Below are 23,491 nucleotides of genomic sequence, written 5' to 3' on the forward strand. Positions count from 1 at the left end.
ATTTAATCATTTTGTGAAGTGTTATAAAACGTGGTTTATTGTGGAATTAAAAGATGTAGTATTTACATTAATTTTTTAGATTTTACGGTTTTTTATATCAGTAGTTCCCAAATTGTATTCAGAAAAGCCATAGGGTGCAGTGGAAAAGTTACATGAGTTAGAATGTCTTTTTATAACAGTTATTATTTTCAAAGCCTGCGATTAAATTTATATCTAATGAATTATCCATTACTTTTTTTAATATTTCCATTATTTTTATGAAATTAATAAATATGTTTGTAAATAAAGAAAATAAAATTACTTTCTCTTTCTAATAACATTATACTGAATAAACAATGAAAAGGATATGCAATTATAAAAAATACACTAGAGCACAGTTCAGCTATATATATAATCAGTTAAATATGTTCATAATAAGAATATAGGGTTTAAAGTTAACGAGTCAAGTAAAATTATCACAATAAAAGCTATAATGTTCAAAAATGAACTCAAAATGTTTAGAAATAGCTTACTTTTTATTGCTTTTAATTTAAACTGAAGAGAAATAATTTATTGGAATATATATATTATATTTTTTATGTGATTAAAATTTGTGTCTTTCCTTAATTAATTTTCAACCTGCAACAGAAAACTAGGCAAAATATATTATTCAGAAAAAATACAGGTACCAATTGATTCCTGAAAAAAATTGCGATTAAGATTTTTAGCAAACTCTGCGTCATCTTTAGATGTGAATGATGATTTTTTTTCCGTCAATACCAGATTTTGCATCTTACAAGAGCAACAAAAAATTTATTTAATGGTTTGCATAGCAATGTTTTTTGTTAGTCATTGCAATTACCACTCTACACTTCATATAATTTATAAACAAAAAGCACGCTTTGAAATTCTGTTTAAGAAATGACATTATTTCTGACATCTTCAACAAAATAATTTTACAAAGTTTCTGAAATATTTCATGCTAAATTCATTATTCTTGTAACAATATATTTTAATACAAGTTTTTCAACAATAATTAAACTATCATCTATAAAAAATTCCCAGGTTAAATTCAGGCTCATATTAATCAAATTTGATTGAGTAGATATATGTATTGAAAATGTCTAAATTGCTTAATATACTTTTATTTCTTTGAATTTTAATGCTCACCTTTTCTTTGGGCAAGTTAAATTTCACAGAAACTGATTTGGCAAGCTCAATTTTTGTTTCAATATTAGGTATATTATCACAAAAGCAATCCAAAGCATCTTGAAAACACCTCAAAGCCATTTCATTACTTGATGCATCAAAATCTTTGGCAATTCTATCACAAAATTTAAATAAATCCCTGCAAAAAAAATAAATAAATAAACATAAATTCATATAAATATTCATAACTAAAATCATAATAAAGAAATAAGGCAATATTTTAAATATATAGTATATCAATTCTTATGTATTAAACAATGCATACGATAAAAATATCATTTTCATTAATTACTAACATGTAAACAATATCTTAGAAAAATAAATGGGGTTGTCAAACGTTTAGCCCAGCAAGTGCAAGCAGAAAGAATGTCATTTTTATTAATTACTAACATGTAAACGATACCTTATAAAAATAAATTTGGTTGTCCAGTGTATAGTCCAGTAAATGCACATAAGAATGTCATTTTTATTAATTGCTAACATGTAAACAATATCTTAGAAAAATAAATTTTGTTGTCAAATGTTTAGTCCAGTAAAATTTTTGTTTTATTTTGTTAGCAACAAATTATCAATATGAAAGACTCTACCAGACACCCAGATTTTGTCACAAATGTTTTCATCAAGGATATTTAAAAAATTTAATACTAATCACAACTTTAATCTGTCTGTTGATTTCATTTCAATGTTTACAGCTCAATGAAAAAAATCATAATTAGTTCTTAAGTGATAAATAAGAAAATTGTTATCACCTCATTGATGTTAGTCTGCCATGGTGCAAATTGTGTGCTTGATGCTCTACTTCAAAAGATTCTTTCACATCTGAGGAAAATATTGAATATACTTCGAGTATACGCCCCATTATAGGCTCATACTTAGACCATTTTGAAAGTATAACCTAAAATTATAAGTTAAGTAAGTTAGACACATTATATTCACGCTAAACATAAATATCTAGATCAAGATTATTCAGTGAAAATCATATACAAGATAAATAACATTCTTTTAGATATACAAGACAATGTACAAAATTTTTTTTAAAAATTTAATGAAATATATTGCATCAAATTAAAACTTTTATGAAATAAATGAATTGTGAAAAAAAGTAGCAGAAAATTTACTTACAGATCCTATTTCGGTTTTAGTTAATGGATCCATAATTATCTTTCTCCACTGTTTACTTAAAAGGGCAGCATTATTTCTGAACTCTGAATATGAACCTTCTTGTCCACGAAAAAGACTATAAATAAATGCATGTTAACATTTGATTTTCTAAATAAAAACAAAAATGTAATCAAAAGGGTTTTTTTTATATTATCATTATCGAAACAATATTTTTTACTTAAAATAAAAATCATACACTCATGATGAATACACTGAAACAATTGATTTGAAAATAATAAATTTCAAGTCAACAAGATGTTTTTGTTAATTTTAAAATAAAACAATAATTCATACTCTTGAATACAACTTTACAGCGTAAAATGTTCTCTTATGTCTCCGCTACAGATTTTTTTTTTTTTTATCATGACACTTTTATTTGATATTTTTATAATCATAAAAAAGGTTTTAGATTTTGGAAATAAAACTCCAGTTCAACAAAATCTTATAAAGCAGTCTAAATTTAAAAATTAATAGATTATAGAAAATTGTTAGTCCCCTTCTTTTATGATGTTAAAATATACATTGTTTGTATTTACATCATCATTTATAAGTTATCATATGAATGAATTATTTTACAAAATAACACTAGGGAATTGATTAGAGCCTATAATTATAAATTAATAAAGCAAATCCTATAATTTTAACAATGAGTAGAGAAGCAAACTATTACGATTTCATAACTACCAAAAGTTATGAAATTTTGCTGTTCGTAACTAATCAGCAAATTTTTTTTTTACTCCTTAGAAAATTTTAAAAACAAAAACTATTTTATAGAAATAAGAAAAAAAAGCAAATAAATCTCATCTTTCCACCCTCTTAAGCTTTTTTGAAATTTACCTTTCTCTCCATAAAAAACAAAAGGACATCTCAAATAAAATCAATTAAATTTTATTATTTTAAAGCAAATATAAAGTTTCAATGTCACACTACTCATATCTGTAATATATACTTAAATCTGAAACACTATGAGCAAAAATTTCCAATAGTTCCAATACAGGTTGATAAAAAGGCAATAAAGCCAGTTCTAATTCAGCCAAAAACTAAAACATTGATTCTAAGTAATCAATTAAATTTTATTGTTTTAAAAAGTTTCAGTGCAGCTCATTTTTTATTTAGTATTTTCATATAATAGTTGCTATTTTATTTAATAATAAATTCATGCATAATTTTAATATTCATGTATATTACATACATTATATTTTAATTATATATATATATATATATATGTATGCATATATTTAGAATTAAGAAGTATGTACACTTAAAATTACACTATTTTGAATTTTGTACACGCAAACTGTATAGATTTCTGTGTTATTGTACTTCTGATTACTCATAGCGAGATTGGAAAACTGGTACCTGACAAGTGGATTGATGGCAAAAATCAGGAAATTTCAATTTAACTTACCGTTGAGTTGCAAAGAGTTGAAAACCAGGAGCAGCCTGAAGAGGAGCAGCGTGACCTGGCAATAAAATGGATCTAGACTGCAACACAGGAACCAACAAAGACACAACATCCATAGGTGCACTATCAACATCTTCTAACAATAACCAATGACCTTCACTCATAGCTTTGACAAGTATGCCAGGTTTCCACAGAAACTCACCAGGCACATCAGTGCAGCAATGTGTACCTAACAGAGTCTATTCAACAAGTAGAAAAATTGTTAATTTAAAAATGTATTCATTAAATTAAAAGAAAGTTGTAAGTTTAAACAGTAGACTGTTGACTAAGTATGCTAAAACTACTGGCAAGTATAGGGCAGAAAAAAGAAATTTTGTTACCAGTCATTTGCCAATGGTAGCATTTTTGAGAGTGGCCACTCCTTCAAAATTTAAAAATTCTAAATTATTAAAAAAAAATAGATAGATATTATTAATGTAAAGTATTTTTTTAAATATAGTAAACTTTACAGGGTTCATTTCAAAAAGGAAGAAAAAAATTGCTGAAGGTTACATATAAGTTATATATCATACATTGGGCAATTCCATGGTGACTGACTTTACATTTTGATAAGTTTTCTTTCTTTTAAACTTTTATTGATTAATATAAGTTTAAAAGATCCCATATAATTTCTATGGAGAATATTTACAAATTCTCCATAGAAATTATATGGGATGTTTTTTAATAGCCTAATATTATTAAGCAAATAGAAAAAAGGGATAATAACTATAAATGTTTTATTTAAAATAGAAATATAAAATATGAGAGAAGTTACACAGAAAGGAAATGGAGTAAGATATTAAATTTTTATTTTGAAATTCTCCTTCTTCTACAAGGAATAATGTGATTATTTATTTAAAATATACTTAATAAAAACTTCAAATTGACAGGAAATATGAAAGCAGAACTAAAATGACATATAGAAAATGGCAAATAGAAAAAAAGGGCTTGTGACAGATGTTACAAATACAAACTATATTAAAACTGTTAATAAATTTTTTTCATTATTATTACAAAAACTTAAATATTAACATTTTTGATTTCATAATTAAAATAGTTAATAAAAAGTTAAGAAATTTGCTAATAGAAGGATGCTATTAAATGTTTATCAATTTGCTATGTTGTCCTTTGTATTAAGGAATTGCCCTTGAACCAATAATGCAACATAAAATTTATGTTCATTAGCAAGCATATAACTTGTTCATTATTAAACAAACCTGAAATAATTGCAATTATGTTAAAATTGATCTAATTAGATTGCTTTTAAATATTATCAACCATAAATTACACAAAAGTAGTATTAAATTAATTTTAACTCAAATAAGATCTTTTAAAACCAAATTCAGATCCCTTGATATTTTGTACTATCATAAAATAACCTGGTCATGCCAGATATGATTTCAGCTTTGTCGTGTAGTAAATAACCTCAGAAGATGAAAGCACATGTTTTGGAGTAAATGGTGCATTTAAAACTTAAATGGCAATGAACAAAAAAATATTTAAATCAAATTTTTTTCATATTAAGCAAGCTTTCTACTTAATTTCAGAAACAAATTACCTGACTTTTCTAGATATATCAGGTAAATTTCAATGAAAATCCATATTATATTTTACCTATAAAATGCAATTTTTATGATTTTCTTATTTGTAGTATCAAATACTAGATTTTGTGAGCAAAAACATCTAATAAATTGAAAATGGAAACATGGAGAAGTTGTATGGTTTTTCGACCAATACATGCGGTGATATTGAGAAAGTAATAAGTTTTGCTCACCTTACTATCCATATGATCACCTAATTGCACTTTAAAGTAATTTTCGAATCTTATGCGTCCAGTTTCCTTTGCTAAATAATCGATAACTAAAGTTTTACCACAACCAACAGGGCCTTGTAACAAGACAGGCTCTGATGCAGCAACTGCTAAAGCAAGGGAATGCAGAGTCTGACGAACACTGGGGACAATAACAATTCTTTCCCCTGTTAGCTATGAAGGGAAGAAAGATACACTTTAATCAAACCAAACAAACAAAAAACTTGAAAGAACAATATTTATAAAGAAAAAAAACTGATATCTTTTACGTCTCAAAGAACAATTTTACTATGCCTATTATTATTGAATCTTACCTTCAAAAAAATATTTTTATTAGATAGTCAAAAAGACAAAAAACATAATAAAATTAATGATTATCACAAAAAATTTAATTTATAACTAATATTAATACAAATCATCTGAAAGGAATACATCAACATAGACTTTTTTGACAATCAAATTTTCTTAAATTAATTTCAACAAACTTAATAAATAATCAAAAGCAAAATTCGAGTAAACCTAATAAAATGAAATACAGAATTACTTTAGTACCAGGTATCAAAAAAATTTATTCTGATTTATCTGAATAATTAGTCTTTAGAAGAAAAAAAACTATAACTTTTATTAGTTAAATGATAAAAGAAAAATTTTTGTAAACACGTTTTAACAAAATATCTTATTTCAAAGTTATTGTGAAATGATAATATTATAGTTATTAATCAGACAATGATAAAGGAATGATAATAGGACACATGTCAGACTATCCACACCATTTCACACTATATAATGAAAATATCTAAAAAGGAGTTACATGCTTATTCACAGAAAAAGGTGTAAAAAGTCATAAAACTAAATATAAAAATAAAAATAGTAAATGAGGAGGACTGATATTACTTTTCAATGATGAAGCAAAGGCTTAGAGAAATGGAATGAATAAACCGACAGCTGTTCAATGATCAACCATTTGTCACTGCCTCATTGCAAATGAAAAATTTGCAAATCCTTCTTGTAGCACCAGAAACTACATTTCAAGTTCCTCTATTTTTCTAAATACCATGGTCTTGGTTTAATAACATCTGACTCATTATATTTTGACTAATATTATTTTGGAAATACTTACTATTATTTAATTTTTTGGCATAATGCATTTCAACATAATGATAATACTTAAAAGTTACCAAAGCAAATATTAATTGAATTTTAAAGATTAAAAAAGATGCTGGAACTTCAATAGGATATATATAAAATAATACACAAAAAAATACATTTAAATGAACTAAAAATCTTAGATGAATTAAAAAAATATAAGAGACTTACTTCAACTTCTTGGTACTTTGGCAAAAGAACGCCAAACATATCGACTACATCTGACGAAAGGAATTCTTTAAGAGATTTATTACTATCTCCTAAAACTGGTAATGGACCTTTAGAAAAACCTTTAAGACTCCACAGACTAGACAAATCACTTAATCTGAAGGGAAAAGAATATATGTAAAATATTGATACACAAGAAATATATCATGTGATAACAAATTAAAAACAATACGGATGAATGAATTTCACATAAAAAGGGACTTATTCTTTTAAGAAACATAACAGGAAATTTCTAATAGACAAATCAATCTTAACCCCTTGACATATCAAGAAATGATCTTTGATTGCACTGTAAACAACAACTCGCAACAGAATGTTGACAGAGATGCCAACTGCTCCGGACATGTCAAAAAAAAATTTTTTTAAAAACGGTAAATAACTACAAACTAAATTTTGCAAATATTTGACTATTTTTGCTTGCTTTTTAAAATGTAAAGCATGACATAACTACTATAAAGTGGTGAATTAACCCTATGAATTATTTAGAATTAGTGGTGGATAAAAATCTAGTAATTTTAATTCATTAAACCAAGAATCACAATTAATAAACTACCACTTTAAAATATTTATTTCCTGTCCAGAGCAAATTGGCATCTCTGTATTGAAGACGTCTGAGACATGTCAATTATTGTTTTGACATAAGAAACAAAGGAGGTCAATCAATTTGTGATACTTAAAATCAATGGGATTGAACTAATTTCCCACTAAAAATAAATCAGTTAATAATCTGAAAACTAATGGGGCCAACTAATTTTCATACAAACAGATAGCAAAATTCAAATTATTTTATCAACTCATACTCTCGAGTTAAGCGACAGGAAACTTCTTAGAAACTTAGATTTAAAAATTAATTAATTCATGACACTTGAAATCTATGGGGTTGAATGAATTTCATATGATAAAAAAATAAAACAACAGACATTTTTTCACCTCATACTTTAGAAAAACAAGACAGAAAATTTTTAATAAATTCAGATTTGTAAATGAATTACAATCGATTTGTGATTCCAGAAACTGAAGAAGCTGAATGAATTTCACATAAAAAGCTAGCAAAGCTGCAATCAGCTTTTTCAACTCATACTTAAAAATTAAAAAAATATGAAAAATCTTAAATAATTGACATGTATGAGTTACAATGCATTTTTAGTAAAATTTTTAAACTTTTTATTCCTTATCATTTCAAGTTCACATAACAGAGTCTAATACAATGTGGATTTTACTATTGTTTTTGTGCTTATCGTGGATTTTACTATTTTTTGGCTCTTTTTCAATAACTGATCCAGAAAAAATTATAACACAAAAATTTACGTAGTAAATCCAAATTTTCACAAAAATCATGATTATCCTAGAAAAACAAAAAAGATCAGTCTTCATATGTACATTTTTAGTAAATGTGTGGCCAAGATAAGTTGTAAGGTAAAGTAAATTTGAATTAATTGTAATACATATATATGAGTACTTATTGTGAATAGTAAGTATATTAATAAGTATTCTGTTATAAAGAGATGTAGGCAATTAGGACAATTTTACGATTACAATTTTATTATTAAGAAAAAGAGTTCCTTCTAAATTACCTTTTTATATATTTATTTATTAAATTTTGAGCATATTTTTTTTACAGAACATTATAAAAATCTCGCTAAAAATGTTCTTAAAAACAGGTATTTTTTAGTTAAGAATCTGGCATTAGCCCTTGCATAAAGTGCATTCCATTTTACAAAACTTGTAGGTTGTCTAACTATAAAAAATAAAGCTGTTTAGACTACAAGTGAAAATATTTTAGTGATTTTTTAAAATTAGCAACAGAGTTAGCATACTCAAGGGGACAGTTTTCAAGAAAATAAACCCTCAAATATTTGAGGATTCTTGAAAGGTACTTAACAAAAAACTAAAACAATAATAAAAGACTTAAATGTTCAGTAATTGAAATAAAGAAAATATCATCTTAAAAATAGGAAAACTACTAATTGATAGAACCAGAGGAACTGAATGTAAACTAAATTCAAGTATATACTGCTTGACTCTTATAAATCTTACAATAATGGGACATATGAAATTAATACTAAATACAAAACTCTTACTCTTTAGAATAAGCTATTATTTCCATGGGTGAAAACTTATTTTCCAAGAGGATGTTAAAATCTTTATCACTCATCTTTCCAATTAGTCGTAAACATTGATGGGCATACCTATAAAAATATTTTCATGTGTCAATAACACAATAAAATAGAAGTGCAAAATATTTATATTTTACATTCAAAATAAATTAAAATTCTATGTTACAATAAAGACAATCATATTAGAGATAGTATGTGCTAAATTTTTCTGATATTTTGTTTAACAAAAACTTTTAATAAGCAAGTTATAAATTATTCTACAGGGTGCATAGCCAAATCTTTCAACAAAAAATAAGCACCTTTTAAGTACTTTTTAAACACTCAAGAAATATTTTTAAGCACTACATACATTTACAAAATGCAAACTAATTTTCAAAGACTTTAGATGATCATGAAAAAATAACTAATTTCTGACAAACAACTCTTTTATTGGTTATAATAGCTTTTATAAAATGATCAAGAAATTTTTCGGTTCGCTATTAGAGGGGGGGGAATGAACTTTAAAATTGAGAATATCTTACAAGATGCAGTAGAGTTGCTTATGAGAAGGCAATAACCTCACCGAAACCAGATCAGTAGACGCACGTACGAACTCGCAAGTATTTCATCAAACATTTTGCATGCTTTTGCACGCTTTTGCATCTACCTAATTGTAGTATTTCATCAAACATTTTGCATCTACCATTTTTGATCTACCTAAAATCAATATAATAAAGAAAAAAATATGCAAAAATTTTCCAAAAGGGAAAATTAAGCACTTTTTAAAAACACCCCATGGAAAAAACACCTTTAAGGGTTTCTAAATAACGAAAATCAAAAATAAGCACCTGTAAGCACTTTTTAAAAATGCGATGCACCATGTTCTATATATAAATATAGGGGAGAGGGGCAAGTTTGAACAATTTTTATAAATTTGCCAAAAGATTATACTTAAAAGATTATTCATAGTTTTTTATTAGCAGTAGTAAAATACTAATTTTTTTTTCTAATGACAAATAAACTACTTTTTTAATATCCTTTTCTTTTTTAAGTTATTTTTGCCCACACTAGCTCACTTTACATGAGGATGGAGTGGATAAGTCAAAAAAATAATTAATCTAGTGTTATATTTAAAAAAGGCTACAATGGGATCAATTTTAATCTAAAAACACGGTCAGGAGTAAACAATATTGTTAATTTTAAATAAAGTCTAATAAATATTAATTTATAACCAACATTGAAAATATATTTCAATTATGCACAAAAAAAATTTTAAGTTATTAAATCAGAAGTGTAACTTAATACTTAAATAGTAAGAAAATAGTATTTTATCAAATAATCAAAATTTGGATTTTAGATTACAAATTAGATAGTCAAATCAATGTAAGGCAAGGGGAATTAATAGAATTTCAGAAGTACAAATTTTATAGATACTAATAAAAGAAATAGAATGTCAGAACTTCTCAACATTTAAATTAGAACAAAACTTAAAAATGCGTTGAAACAATAGTTCCAAGATTTTCCAATAAATAAAATGTGGAAAAAATGTATTAAAAATTAAATACTTTACAAATTTAATTCTTAACATTATAATGGCAGAATTTTTTTCTTTTTTTAATTATTGCCTTTTTTTTTTTTTACAAAACTTTTCACAAATTGAATCAAAACTCTACTCATATTTTCACAACTTATAATTTGAAAATAATTAAACCAAAAATTAAAATAATAATAATAATTAATATTAAGAGGCAAATTATTACTTCCTTTTTTGTAGCAAACTTAATTTATGTGTTAAATGTGTAGTATGGTGTCAACAATTGTACCACCTGCTGATCACATTTTGTAGCTCTCATTTTATCTACTGGAGATAAAGTGTGGTAACGAATTGTATAAAATTAAATAATCGAAGCTGAAAAAAATATAATTAAGCATTCATAAAATTATCTTGTAAGATAACATCCTTACCATCTGCATCTAACATTCTCACTGTTTAAAAAATGTGCTATAACAGACCAAGACCATGAATCTTTGAAATACTTTTCTTCAAATATCAAAAAGATATAAGCTGCTTGCAACAGTTGTGAAATATGTGGCACCTCAGTCTATGAAAAAAATAAGAAATAAATATAATTCTCCATAAAATTAAAATTAAATAGTTTTTTTATTTTTTCAAAAAATACAAACTTTAATCTTTTTAGCAGGTGGCTCTTGAACTTCTCTCTCAAAACGCCAAAACAAATTCCGAGAGTTTTCAAAATATTTCTTTGCAAATCTAAATAATAAGAATTAGAAAATATAATAACATTTTCAAATTAATGATATCATAAAAAAAGATGGAAAAATAAAAATGAAAACTGTGGACAATGCAATAAAGAAAGTGAACCATTAATAAACTGCAGTGATACAAAAAAATTATTAAAATTGATTTTTATAATAAAAATAAATAAATAAATAAAAATTGATAACATTTCTTTCAAAAACACGGAAACAAATATGGATATTTAATATATGGATTTTTACGGATATTTAATTATCATAGAAAGTTTGAAAATATAAATAATTGAAAAGCAAAAAACATAACTAGTTAATTTGCTTGGTTAATGAATATAGACCATATCCAGAATAGCTGATACTTCTGAAACACCGAAAAATAAATTTTTCTGGATAATGGGTTTTAAAGATAAACAAGCTGCAAAGAATACGTTTTTCAACAATAAAAATTTTATATATNATATATATATATATATATATATATATATATATACGATATTTACCCTAAATTTCATACGTCTGCTCCTTCCTATAGGTGAAATAACCTTTGATTAAACTAAGGAATGTTTAGTGTGATTCAAAATTGAAGCGTTATAGCAAAGTATCGCTGAGCATTTTCTTTAGTTTTTCCCAAAACGTTCTCCCAGTGTCTATACAAATACTTAATTCAGAGATTCACTTTTTTTAGTTCAATTCAAATTTATAGAGACGTGAAAGTAAACTTTTGTAGCCTTAAATTCACTCACATCAAGCCTATCAAGACTGCTCATTAAAATACATTCAAAGAAGAGCATAGTAAGAAAATGGAAAAGACATTTTAGTGGATTTTAGAAAACCGGCTTAAGCTTTAGAAAATATAAAAACATTAAGCTGCTACAAAAAGAAAAAATATAGATTAAAAATACTTTTTCTTTTTTTCCTAAATTGGTCCATTTTTTTTTTCCATTTTACTTGATTTATAGACATTGGTAAAATAAAATATTGATGTATTCTATTTTTACACTTGACAAAAACACTTTTTTTCCCCCTCTCACTTTAAGTCAGTCTATCTTTGCTAAATCAGTCCATTTTTTTTCCATTTTACTTGATTTATAGACTTTGGCAAAATAAAATAATGATCTATTCTATTTTTACACTTGACAAAAACAGTTTTTTTTTTTCCTCTCACTTTAAGTCAGTCTGACTAAAATTTTGTAATTAACTTGATGAACATGTTACACATAAACAAAAAGTTTAAATGCATTGGAAAATACATATACAAAAAACAAACTTTAATTACTTGTTATGGAACTTCAAACATCTCATGCTATATTATGTGCACAATGTAGTTATGCTAATTGAAAATTATAAACATTGTTAGATTGTACATATAATGTTTATTTGATTTTGTTTAAAACCTTCAATGAATTATTGTTTTAAAATTAGAATTGCATTAGCAGCTTTCACTGAAAATGATTTTTATAAGTTAATTTAGGAATTTATAGATCATAACATACATTTAAGAATAAAGATTGTAATTAATTTAACAAAGATAAAATACATTTACTCACAAAATATTAAATTCATAATGAAAATATGTAAATATATTTACCTTTCAACTTCAGGAAATTTCCACAAAAGCTTTGATAAAGCAATGCAAAAGAGTTCATGTTTAGTATAACCATCCACTGAGTCATTATCAGGAAAACAACTAGCACGTGTCAATAGTTCTAACAGCAAAGGGCTGAACAACTGGGCAATTCTTATAGTATAACTCTCAGTACAGAGAATTTCAGAGAGAGCATTTAGTATTGCATCAATGTTCTTAAACGACTGTGACTGGAAAAAAATGAACAAATTAAACTTAACACTTTGAAACTTTTACTTAAAAATCATTTTAAATATATAAAAACCATTTTAACTTTTGACTCTCCTAGAGCTTTGGTGACCCACAGTTCTAATAATTATATTAGATACTTTTAAGAAATTGAATCGATCATTACAGTTCATAAATTTATTAAATATGAGTTATTGAAAAACTGTATATCCTGTATAAATCCTGACACTTCAATAAAAATAAAATAAATTATTATGTAATACGCTGTTTTGAATCCCATATTATTCCTCTTATATGTATCTTATATTATACTTATTCAGACTGGTTATCTCCTAATATAATAATAAGCATCACTGGCTACGGTCAGTGTGCGGGTGGGTGACCACTTGGATCAGTCTGCGTAGGCACCGAGGGTGTGAGGTATTGGTCCTCGTTAAACTGCACTACCGTAGAGTGCTCGACTTCGAGCACAGGTCGTCGGGCTACCGAAGCGGGGGTGCCGTCCCCTCCGCAGAGGATCAAAATTGTGATGGCATGTCTTCGAATCATCCTCCGGGATGTTTCGCAGACCGTCTGCCAATAGCCCATAGTGCAGCTCTAGTGCGACGTAAATTAACAACAACAACCTAATATATTTAATTTATATGTGTGTTTCTTTTTTATTATACATAAAATTAACTCTTATAACTCACTTATTATACTTAGAGACTTGCAACAAGTTTCAAAATCAATAAATGTTAATCTCATATTTAGATTTCATAAAAATGAATATTAAAAAACAGTTTTCCTACAGAATTTAAGTTGCTTATTTTTTGAATAAAATAAGTCTTAACAAAGAAATACTTGAACGAGATGTCTATGTGAAGCATCTTACTTTGACTTGAAAACTAAAAATTTTAAAGCTGAACTTAACTAAAGCTTGTACTTTTTAATATTTGCTGTCTCACTGTTTCTTGGAAAATTGAAAAAAAAAAGTTTTTCAGCTCCATGACTATAATGATGCTAAAAGGAAGGAATAAATAAAATGAGAAATGTTTTTTAGGACACTATGGAGTAGATAAAAACTGCGAAAGTTTTTCTTAATTAATTTAAAAACGTAAATTAACGTGTACTTTAAAGTTTAATGCAGAACTTTTATATCAGAATATAATTTTTATTACTTTTTTCAATTATTTATTAGCTCATATAAATTAAGATTCTTTTTTTTACAGTAAAATACCCTAATTTTCTGATAAACATTCTCTACAAATATTAAAGCAGTTAAACAGTGACTATTTAACTGGTGTAATTAAGTCAACTTCAATAAACAAATGTATAAATAAGTCAACTTCTTTGAAAAAGATGCTTAACTTCCATCATATTATAAATTATCCAATGTTTATCAAATTTATCTTTAAAAATTTAAAGTCTGATACTTTTTAAAAAGAAAAATATATATAATGATTATAAAATTACAATTATATCTTATATGCACTTATCCAATTTTGAAAAACATGATCCAACAATTTTGAAAAGTTTGGATAATGAAACTTTAAAAATATGTAGAGGATCAATTATGCTTCATTAAACTTTCTTAAAACATTCTAAGAAGAATCTAGTATTAGTTGGGAAATATTATGCAAATGATTAGTGTACAATGATGCTTAAAAACATCCTATACTAATGTGAGTACCATTTGGAAAGAATGAGAATTTTATTTTTCCTGCCATCTTTAGGAATTTTTCGTTTGCACAGAGAAAAACCTGCTTCTGATGACATGAAACAATTTAAAGCAATTCATTAAAATTGAAAACAAAATTGCTTTGTTAAAAACACAAAGCAAAAAAAAAGGGATAAAGGTGTTCAAATAGAATTATTTTATATTTCAATTTTTGTTAATAATGCTGAATCAATGGATAACTTATTCTGCTCTAATGCATTTTGGTAAGCCCTCTTTTTTACGAGCATGCATGTAAATTCCTTTATACTTACAACAAATAAGTTAAACAATTCTAAAGTATGTTTAACTGAGTAATGCATTCATATCAAAATATTTTCATTGAAAAATTTTAAAAGTATTATATTAATCTAAATTTTTTTGATAACCTATCCTTCAATTAAAAATTTAAGGAACAAAATTTCATGAACTTCATTTATAAATTATAATTAGATTCAGAAAATAGAAATGTTAAAAAGCAGTCAAATAGCAATTTGATAATTAATAATTTGCTTTCAAAGCTAACATTTTGGGCACAACAGTAAAATATGCAGCAGTTCAATATAAGTTGTAAGGAACTATTTAAAACTAAGTGAAATAAAAAAGAAGAATATTAGAAAAATAATAAAGCAACCTGATACAAAATTTGGTAATATTAAGTATAGAATATAGATTATGGAAATATAGCACAAAAAAAGGCAACTAAAACTGAAACATTTGCTTAGAGATGAAATTTATATTTTTCCTATAACAACATTTCTAATTGTTTGACTCATAGAAACAAATTTCAGTCAAAACTTTATTAAGTTAAAGATCCCTTAACCGCATAATTTTTACTTTCTCCCCAGAAACTCAAAAGTAAAAACTAAAGCAAACTCAAGAGCAAAAAATTTTTTATCTTGTAAATGAGTAATATTTTCAACTATCAACAAACTTCAATAATGAACTTAATGATTTAAATCAACAAAGATTATATTCATTAAAGTAACTATATTCATTAAAGTAAAACTAACTTTAATTTAACAATGAAAATGCTTTTAAAAAAAACATGACACTGCTCACAGTATTAGGTTTTAAACACTAGTAAGCTTTTAGAAAAATTTATTGCATCATATTCTAAAATAAAAAATATATGCATCATGCAAATAAACTCTTAGCAAAGTCATCAATATTTTGAATATAAATGCAAACCTGCAACCACATCAACAAAAAATTACTTAAGATTTATGGCTTGGGATTTTGAAAATCCTCAACTAGTTTTGAGCAGGACACATAGGGTTTATTGTCCAAAATAAGGCAAAAGTGCATTTTCTTTTTGCTAAATATTTATTTCTATTTCTTTTGCATATAACTGTCATTTCTTTCTATTACAGTCTTCTTAAATAGAAATACCCTATAATCTTCCCAACCATATTTACTATATTAAAAAATATGAAATACAAGATTAAACAAATCTTTTATACTTAGCACATGACAGTACTCGTATAATATACTCATACAAGACTGATGATTACTATTTTTTTTGTACATTTTACAAAGGGTAAATAAAACTTTAAAGAAAATTCTATAATGGGGATATTTCCATATCATGGTTTGACACCATAGCTGCAATCACCAAGGCACCAAATGCATTTTACACTTAAAATTAAAAAAAAAAAAAAAAAAAAAAAAAAAAAAAAANAAAAAAAAAAAAAAAAAAAAAAAAAAAAAAAAACATGTAAATTTTTAACTGGGGGGGGGGCAGCTGCAAGTTATACAATTTGCACTGGTCCCTTACAATGTTTCTTTTTTTTATTTCGTGCCTGGAAGTCGCAAAAATTTGGCGATTTTTGTGCAGCAGATCACGATAAGGAAGTCTTCCCAGAATAAAAATTTAAAATTGTGATGACAACAGATAAATAACACTAGTAAACACTGACAAGAGAGACGTTATTTCATAAAGGGTACAAACTCTTTGATACGATATTTTTAAATAAAAGGAGAAGAGCACAGGTAAAAAAAAAATTCTTTTTTAAGATAAATAAATCGACACCATTTAATTTTTCAAGGGAACAGAAATTTACTTCTCTTTCAATTTTTCAACAAAATAAATATTGAAGCAACATTGCAACTGAAGAAAATAGCGAAAATATTTTATTCGAGGAGTAAATATATAAGATATCAATTAAAATTATATTCATAGTTCTGTAAACATTTTAGAGGGGTTTTTTATAAATACCCAACTCGTTATATAATTTTGATTGTTTTATTATAAAAAGAACATTAAATAGTGACAAACAACAAGCAGAGTTTTTGATTTAAAAAAATTTACAGTTTATATTTTAAAACTGATTCATGTGCTGATCAGTTTCCTTTTTTTTTTTTTTTTCCAACTTTTGGTATTATATATTACCTGAGCAGACAGAAACGGAGCGAAGTTGCGCGAAAGCGATGAATACTCAGATAAAAGTTTATTTAATGGGGCAAAAATATTTTGCTCATTCATATTGAAGTTTTACTTCTTTATGATCACTATCAAAGCATAAAACTTTGAACAATCAACACACGTGCATTTTTTAAATCACATAACAAAATACACACTACCGGACCGAAATCGGCACCGCGACCATAACAAATCGGATGCCTCTATTGCCATACACAAAATATTAATTATTTGTAAACAAAACAAAAAAAAACATTAAATGGGTGGTTGACCGTGTAAAGCTAAGCAATGATGGCGCTGTTGGTGTAAATTCATCGCAAGACTTCCGGGTTACTACTTCCGACTGATTTTAACACTAAAGCTTGAAAAAGCGTGCCATCAAATATTATTGTACTTGTCATCATTTCAAAATAACACGTTCTTTCAATTTAACTTTCAACGAAACAAGCAACAAATGAATTCCAAAGAGTCTCAAACTTGCTATGATGCTACTCAAAAAAAAAAGGGGAACACACAAACGTAGCCAAATTAGGTATGGATGGCGTTTTCTACACTAGGGAAATACCGTCTATACTTCTGAGTTACTGTTTCCGGTGTATTTTAAAGCTACTTGGCTCACAACGTGATCATCGTGTTTTGAGATTCCAGCAAACGTGATATTTGATTACTTATTACCTGTTTTTACAATGCTAACAATACTTTTGTATACAATGCTAGAGGTGCTAACACTGATGTAAGATGGTGCACAGCTTGCAACAAGAACAAACAGTAATAAACAAATGGAAAGAGGCCAAATCAGGACTGCCAAAAAGCGAGTTATTCAAAATCTAGCAACCATCTCGCCCTTTTTTAACAATATATCTATAAATATCTAAGACAATTTTTCTCTTCAAACTCACCAGAATTACTTAATAACATTAATATCTAATGAAATACGGCAGATTTGAGCTCAGAAATTATCTAATTTATTTCTTTTATTGAAAACAAAATTATCCGTTTGAAAGTATCGCCTTGCATATAACCATCCATATAAATGTAAACAATAGCAATCTCGAGTTCAATACCTGCTTTAATTCCTGTTAGAAAGTTTGCAACTGCTTACTACAGCTTATTCTGCGCGGCGATATTTTCAAACGGATAATTTTGTTTTCGAGTTAGTCAAGATGTTATTAAGTAATTCTGGTGAGTTTGAAGTGAAAATTTGTTCTAGTTATTTAGAGATATATTGTTAGAAAAGGTGGCATGGTTGCTAGACTTTGAATAACTCGCTTTTTTGTCAGTCCTGATTTGGCCTCTTTACATTTGATAATTACTGTTTGTTCTTGTTGCTAGCTGTGAACCATCTTACATCAGTGTTAGTACCTTTAGCATTGACGATCGCAACGCTCGAATACGCCATCTGGGGAGAGTTCGGTTTCATGCCTTTGGCCATTCTCCCTTCCCTCTCCTCCTCTTTTCAGTAGTATAGGAATGTACTACGATATTTCCCCTTTTCTTACAATTTTTTCTTTTTATTTAATAAAAATATTCTTTTAAATTTCCGTGATGCTTTTCTTTAGAACTATGTTTAATGTAGTTCTCAGTTCCATATAGTTTTCCAACTTAAAAGATTTTAACCTATATGAAAATCAAGAGAGAAACTAACGTACTTCCTTCGTCTATGACTCTCCACACGCTAATGGGGAAAGCATGTGAAGTGTTGCCATAGGTAGAGAGTTATGCTCTACGCAAACTGCAGCCCATTTCGATCGCCAATTCTAAACCCAAGTACTATTACTTGTAAACATAAAATTATCGACTAAGTCAACCTTCATCTATCAAAAGGTACCTCGAGATAGAATAAAGTTATCATGTCTTATATACTACTGAATTGGTATTTAATATTTATAGTGGTAGTTACGCCACAAACACAAATAATACGTAATCGAATACCAGGTTTGCAAGAATTTCAAAGCACAATAATCACGTTGTGAGCCAAACGGCTTTAAAATACACCGGAAACAGTAACCCGGAAGTATAGGCGGTATAGAGCTTGCAGCGTTCCCTAGTGCGGAAAGCACCACCCATAAAGCTAAAAACGTGGAAACCTCACACTTCATTTATATTGTGATAATAATTTTCTTAAATTTGTCTTAGGCTCACAGCCTGTTAGAATTTATAAAGTATGGAAAACCTAATGAATGGTAAAATGATGTGTAAATTTAAGCATAAATAACACTAAAACTTCCTAGAATATTTATCCTGCTCACACATCGCCTCGTAAGCATCACATAAGCGGATGGATAAACCGAAAGTTTTCTAAATTTTTTCCGGTAGTAAAAAGTTTTTATTGTTCACATTCAGACAACCATCCATAAGCATTTGATATGTTACTGCTCCAAAAGTGAAAATCCGAATTCAAATCGCAAACTCATCTTTCGACCGTTTACGCTGCACGCGATTTACGATTCTGGAATAAGATTCATGAATCAATGCTAATACGATTCGCGAATGTGTGCTTCAGTTATCTCGCATGTAGTCTAAAATTTACCACCTGCATTAAGGGCAGTGTGAATCCTCTTAAACCCTTACGAACTCTATTTGGAAAGAGACAATCGTATCAGATATTTAAATGTAATGATAGTAATAATCGCAAAATAAGTTTGCGATAAAAGGAATTAAGCAAAGAAAATATGGTAATAATATTTGGTGATAGATACAACTGATCGTAATTGAAGAACATGTCATATGACATTTTATGGCGAATTTACGAAAATCTGTTTCAGAAAGAATAGAAACATCCGGATGTTATTTGCAAATTATCTTTATCCAAAGAAAGCCGCCACATAACTCACATATTTGGTAGAATGAAACGATTTTTTTTTTTAAAAAATAAATAAATAATATAATATTCTTAAACATATCTATTTCAATGTCTTTAAAATGTCACTTAGCATTCACTAATTTCTTCAATTACAGAAAAAAGAAAGACCTGAATCATATAAAACCTTGTTAATGTTCATTATAATCTTTTCCGGGCACTCTACATTTTTTACAGGACCTTTTTCGTAATTTGCCCTACAAAGCATTTTCGACGGTTGTATCATAGATGACCCTCGATTTGGGAACATCTGGATAACTTTCCTTTGGGGCTGAAGCACGACTTGGGGACTTCTAAATCACTTGAAGGGGGCCTAGGAGCACCTAGGGCTCAGCTGCCGCAGACCCTTGGTTGGTTGGTGTCGTATCCTCTATTGAATCATATCTCATGGTGTGCTTGAATAGTTTTGCCGCAGACCCTTAAATGCCATATTAGAGTCGAATTTAGTTGAAGTGAAAGATAATTGAAGAAATAATGATTGAGAAATATAATTTAAGCTTGTTTTTGTTGGGGAAAAAAAAACATATACAGAATCTTGATAATTTGCAACAGATGTCCAGGTTGTTGTTGATGTCGTTATATGCCATTAAGGCAAGGGAGCATCTATGGCCAAGAATTCTACTTCTGTCACACACATACGTCACAGCCCGTTTATAGGGCTGATCCATTCATATCTCAACAGAACGTAATTTTAAACTGAACCAGAGCACGATCAGTCTCCAAATTAGTACCCCCAGAAGTATGATTTAATATGGGAAGGTGGAGGACTTTGTGCCCAACAGGTTTAACTTTTACCAGTCACCATTTACTACACATGAAGTCTCAGGCTGACAGGGATCAAACTCACGACCTCTTGAACACGGGGAGAACGCCCTACCAACCAAGCCATTCCGGCCCTAAAGGTCCAGTGGATGATAGAGAAAGACAATAAAAAAAACAATGAGTCAGTACTTCACAAAAATTATAATTTACCGCCTAAAAAAAGGGGCACTGGGTACAATTATTAAACTTTATTTTGGTGAAGACAAGCGAGTTTAAGTTAAAATCCAATTTAATCTTTTAACGAGTATTCCTGTATCTTTTCTTAAATGAGGGGTTAAATTTGGTTTTTATATTACTTTTTATTTACATTTGAAATAATTGTTTATCTTAATGATTGTTGTTGTTGTAGTTAATTTACGTCGCACTAGAGCTGCACGATGGGCTATTGGCGACGGTTTGGGAAACACCCCTGAGGATGATCCGAAGACATGCCTTCACAATTTTGATTCTCTGCAGTGGAGATGGCACCCTCGCTTCGGTAGCCCGACGACCTGCACGCTAAGTCGAGCACTTTACGGTAACGAGGATCAATACCGCACACCCTCGGTCCCCACGCAGACATCTTAATGATTGAATGTTACCAATGCAATGTGGTGTGGAATTATTCGTCCCTAACCGCAAGCGCTATTCTTGTAGTTTACAGTGATGTCCGAAGTTCGCATTGAGAGTAACCAAATAGTGAGAGCAGAGAATGTTTAGTTATTAATATGAGAATCAAAAATAAAAACTATTACAGTTCACTTTAACTTATTTGTGAGAGTTTCATTATTTACTACGAGAGAATAGTTTTTATTCTATACGATATTGAACTAATTTAGGGTAACAATGTTTGCGAACCTATGAATAGTGTACGTGGACTGGTATTGGTCTGCGGGCCAGGGGTAGAGAAACAATGGTCAAAAGCAGGGGATGGAATTTCAGTTTTAAATTACTTGCCAAACTAAAATTTTTGATCGCACTTTATCAAACATAACAAAATATGAACGATTTTCAAACATGTTCACAGATGAGTATAGAAAAGGAAAAACTGAAACTGATATTAGTTTTAAAATTTTTTAAAAGTTCCTGCTATCCACATATCGTACAAGTCATTAGAATACAAAAAAATATCAGAACACCAAGACATTAGAAATAATCTTATACTTTTAACATTTCATTATTGTATAATGCAGCTCTTACATACTGAAATATCATATTTAATTTCAAGCCTAGCATCAATCTCTGTTGGGTATGAGGTACAATTTATAGAAATTCTATGCAAATCTTCAAATATCTCAGTCTTCAAAGAGTTTTTGTAAGTTCTCCTCAGTCTGTTATGACAGCTGAAGCCTCTTTCACAGGAAGCTGTGATCACTGGTAAAATGCTTTAATCTGAAGCATGTTTTTTTTAAAACAGCAGAGATCTATTTTGAGTTTGCAACTAACAATGTTCAATTCCGTAGCCTCGTAATTTTAAACTTAATCCAGAAGACAACAGAACTCCTCGATCAAGCATTGGAAAAAATTTGTCTTCCTAGAGGACATTTTGATGGAACTAACTCGCATTTGCGTTACATGGAGACCCCATGCTCCACCTACCACTTATAATATTTAACGTCAGCACTGTGGTCGGTGCCAGTCGGGTGCGGAGTTAGTATCGACCAGCCATCGCTGGAATTTGAACTCGGGTTACCTCATTTGGAAGCTCTCTTCACCGAGCCACCATGATTCAAATCTGAAGCATATTTCACAATCGTCGTTGAACAGCCAACCAAATTTTTGGGTTTACGATTAATAATGTTCAACTAAATAACTATGTAATTTTGAACAAAATCCAGAAGATAAGGGAGCTCCTGGATCAAGTATTGGGAGAAAGTTGCCTTCGTGGAGGACTTTTTGATGGAACTAACCAGCATTTGCGTTACGTGGAGAGGAAAAGAACGATAACATCCCAAGGTTAGCCTGATAGCAAGGGGACACTAACCCATGATCCGCCTACAACTGAGGATATTTTATGAATCAACCAGCCAACTGGGATTCGAACCCAGTTCACCTAATTCTAAGGCGAACGCTTTATCTCCTGAGCCATGACGGCTCATATTGGAGAATCTCGCTGAACACTTTGAAACTTCTTCGTTATTTGAGTCAATGTTAGTGAAGCAAAGAAAACTTGAACTTCGTCTACTCTACTTTCCAACACAATATGTACTTGTTCATTAAAGAGATTTAGGTTTAAATACATAGTTTTTTTTATCTCCTGTATCCGAATTTTTTTTTGTAAGATCAACCAAAGGTGCCAAAAATATGTAGAAATGTTGACATAGATTGCAGTCTCTCTGTGATGCACATCTTTGCATGTTTAATTAATCTCCCTACTAAAGTCTAAAACTTTTAGTCCTCATTTTTAAGATTCGTCATCTATAAATTCGCAAATGTAAAAATCAATGTAAAACAACTGTTAAAAAAAATGGCAGTTTGATTTGAAACACAACATTTTATAAGACAAAATTTACTCGCCAGTTTTAAATACTTGGTCGTAAATGGTGTGCTGG

The 23,491-nt window shown here is 28.4% G+C and overlaps 1 protein-coding gene across 1 annotated transcript in view; it reads right to left on the reverse strand.

The window, feature by feature from the left end:
• The window catches only part of LOC107455693 (midasin), a 248,404-nt gene extending 230,902 nt beyond the window's left edge, over nucleotides 1-17,502 (reverse strand). Inside the window, exons 1-11 of the mRNA XM_043040480.2 lie at nucleotides 17,249-17,502; nucleotides 12,936-13,162; nucleotides 11,258-11,345; nucleotides 11,039-11,175; nucleotides 9,059-9,166; nucleotides 6,921-7,074; nucleotides 5,568-5,777; nucleotides 3,758-3,993; nucleotides 2,311-2,425; nucleotides 1,938-2,083; nucleotides 1,150-1,327 (exon numbers count right to left, since the gene is read on the reverse strand). Of these exons, the coding sequence (XP_042896414.1) occupies nucleotides 1,150-1,327; nucleotides 1,938-2,083; nucleotides 2,311-2,425; nucleotides 3,758-3,993; nucleotides 5,568-5,777; nucleotides 6,921-7,074; nucleotides 9,059-9,166; nucleotides 11,039-11,175; nucleotides 11,258-11,345; nucleotides 12,936-13,162; nucleotides 17,249-17,341 (1,692 nt within the window). The 5' untranslated portion in view covers nucleotides 17,342-17,502. The remainder of the gene's footprint in view (nucleotides 1-1,149; nucleotides 1,328-1,937; nucleotides 2,084-2,310; nucleotides 2,426-3,757; nucleotides 3,994-5,567; nucleotides 5,778-6,920; nucleotides 7,075-9,058; nucleotides 9,167-11,038; nucleotides 11,176-11,257; nucleotides 11,346-12,935; nucleotides 13,163-17,248) is intronic.
• Between the last annotated feature and the right edge of the window lie 5,989 nt (nucleotides 17,503-23,491).

Source organism: Parasteatoda tepidariorum, chromosome 9 (genome assembly GCF_043381705.1).
Source record: "Parasteatoda tepidariorum isolate YZ-2023 chromosome 9, CAS_Ptep_4.0, whole genome shotgun sequence".
Lineage (NCBI taxonomy): Eukaryota > Metazoa > Arthropoda > Arachnida > Araneae > Theridiidae > Parasteatoda > Parasteatoda tepidariorum.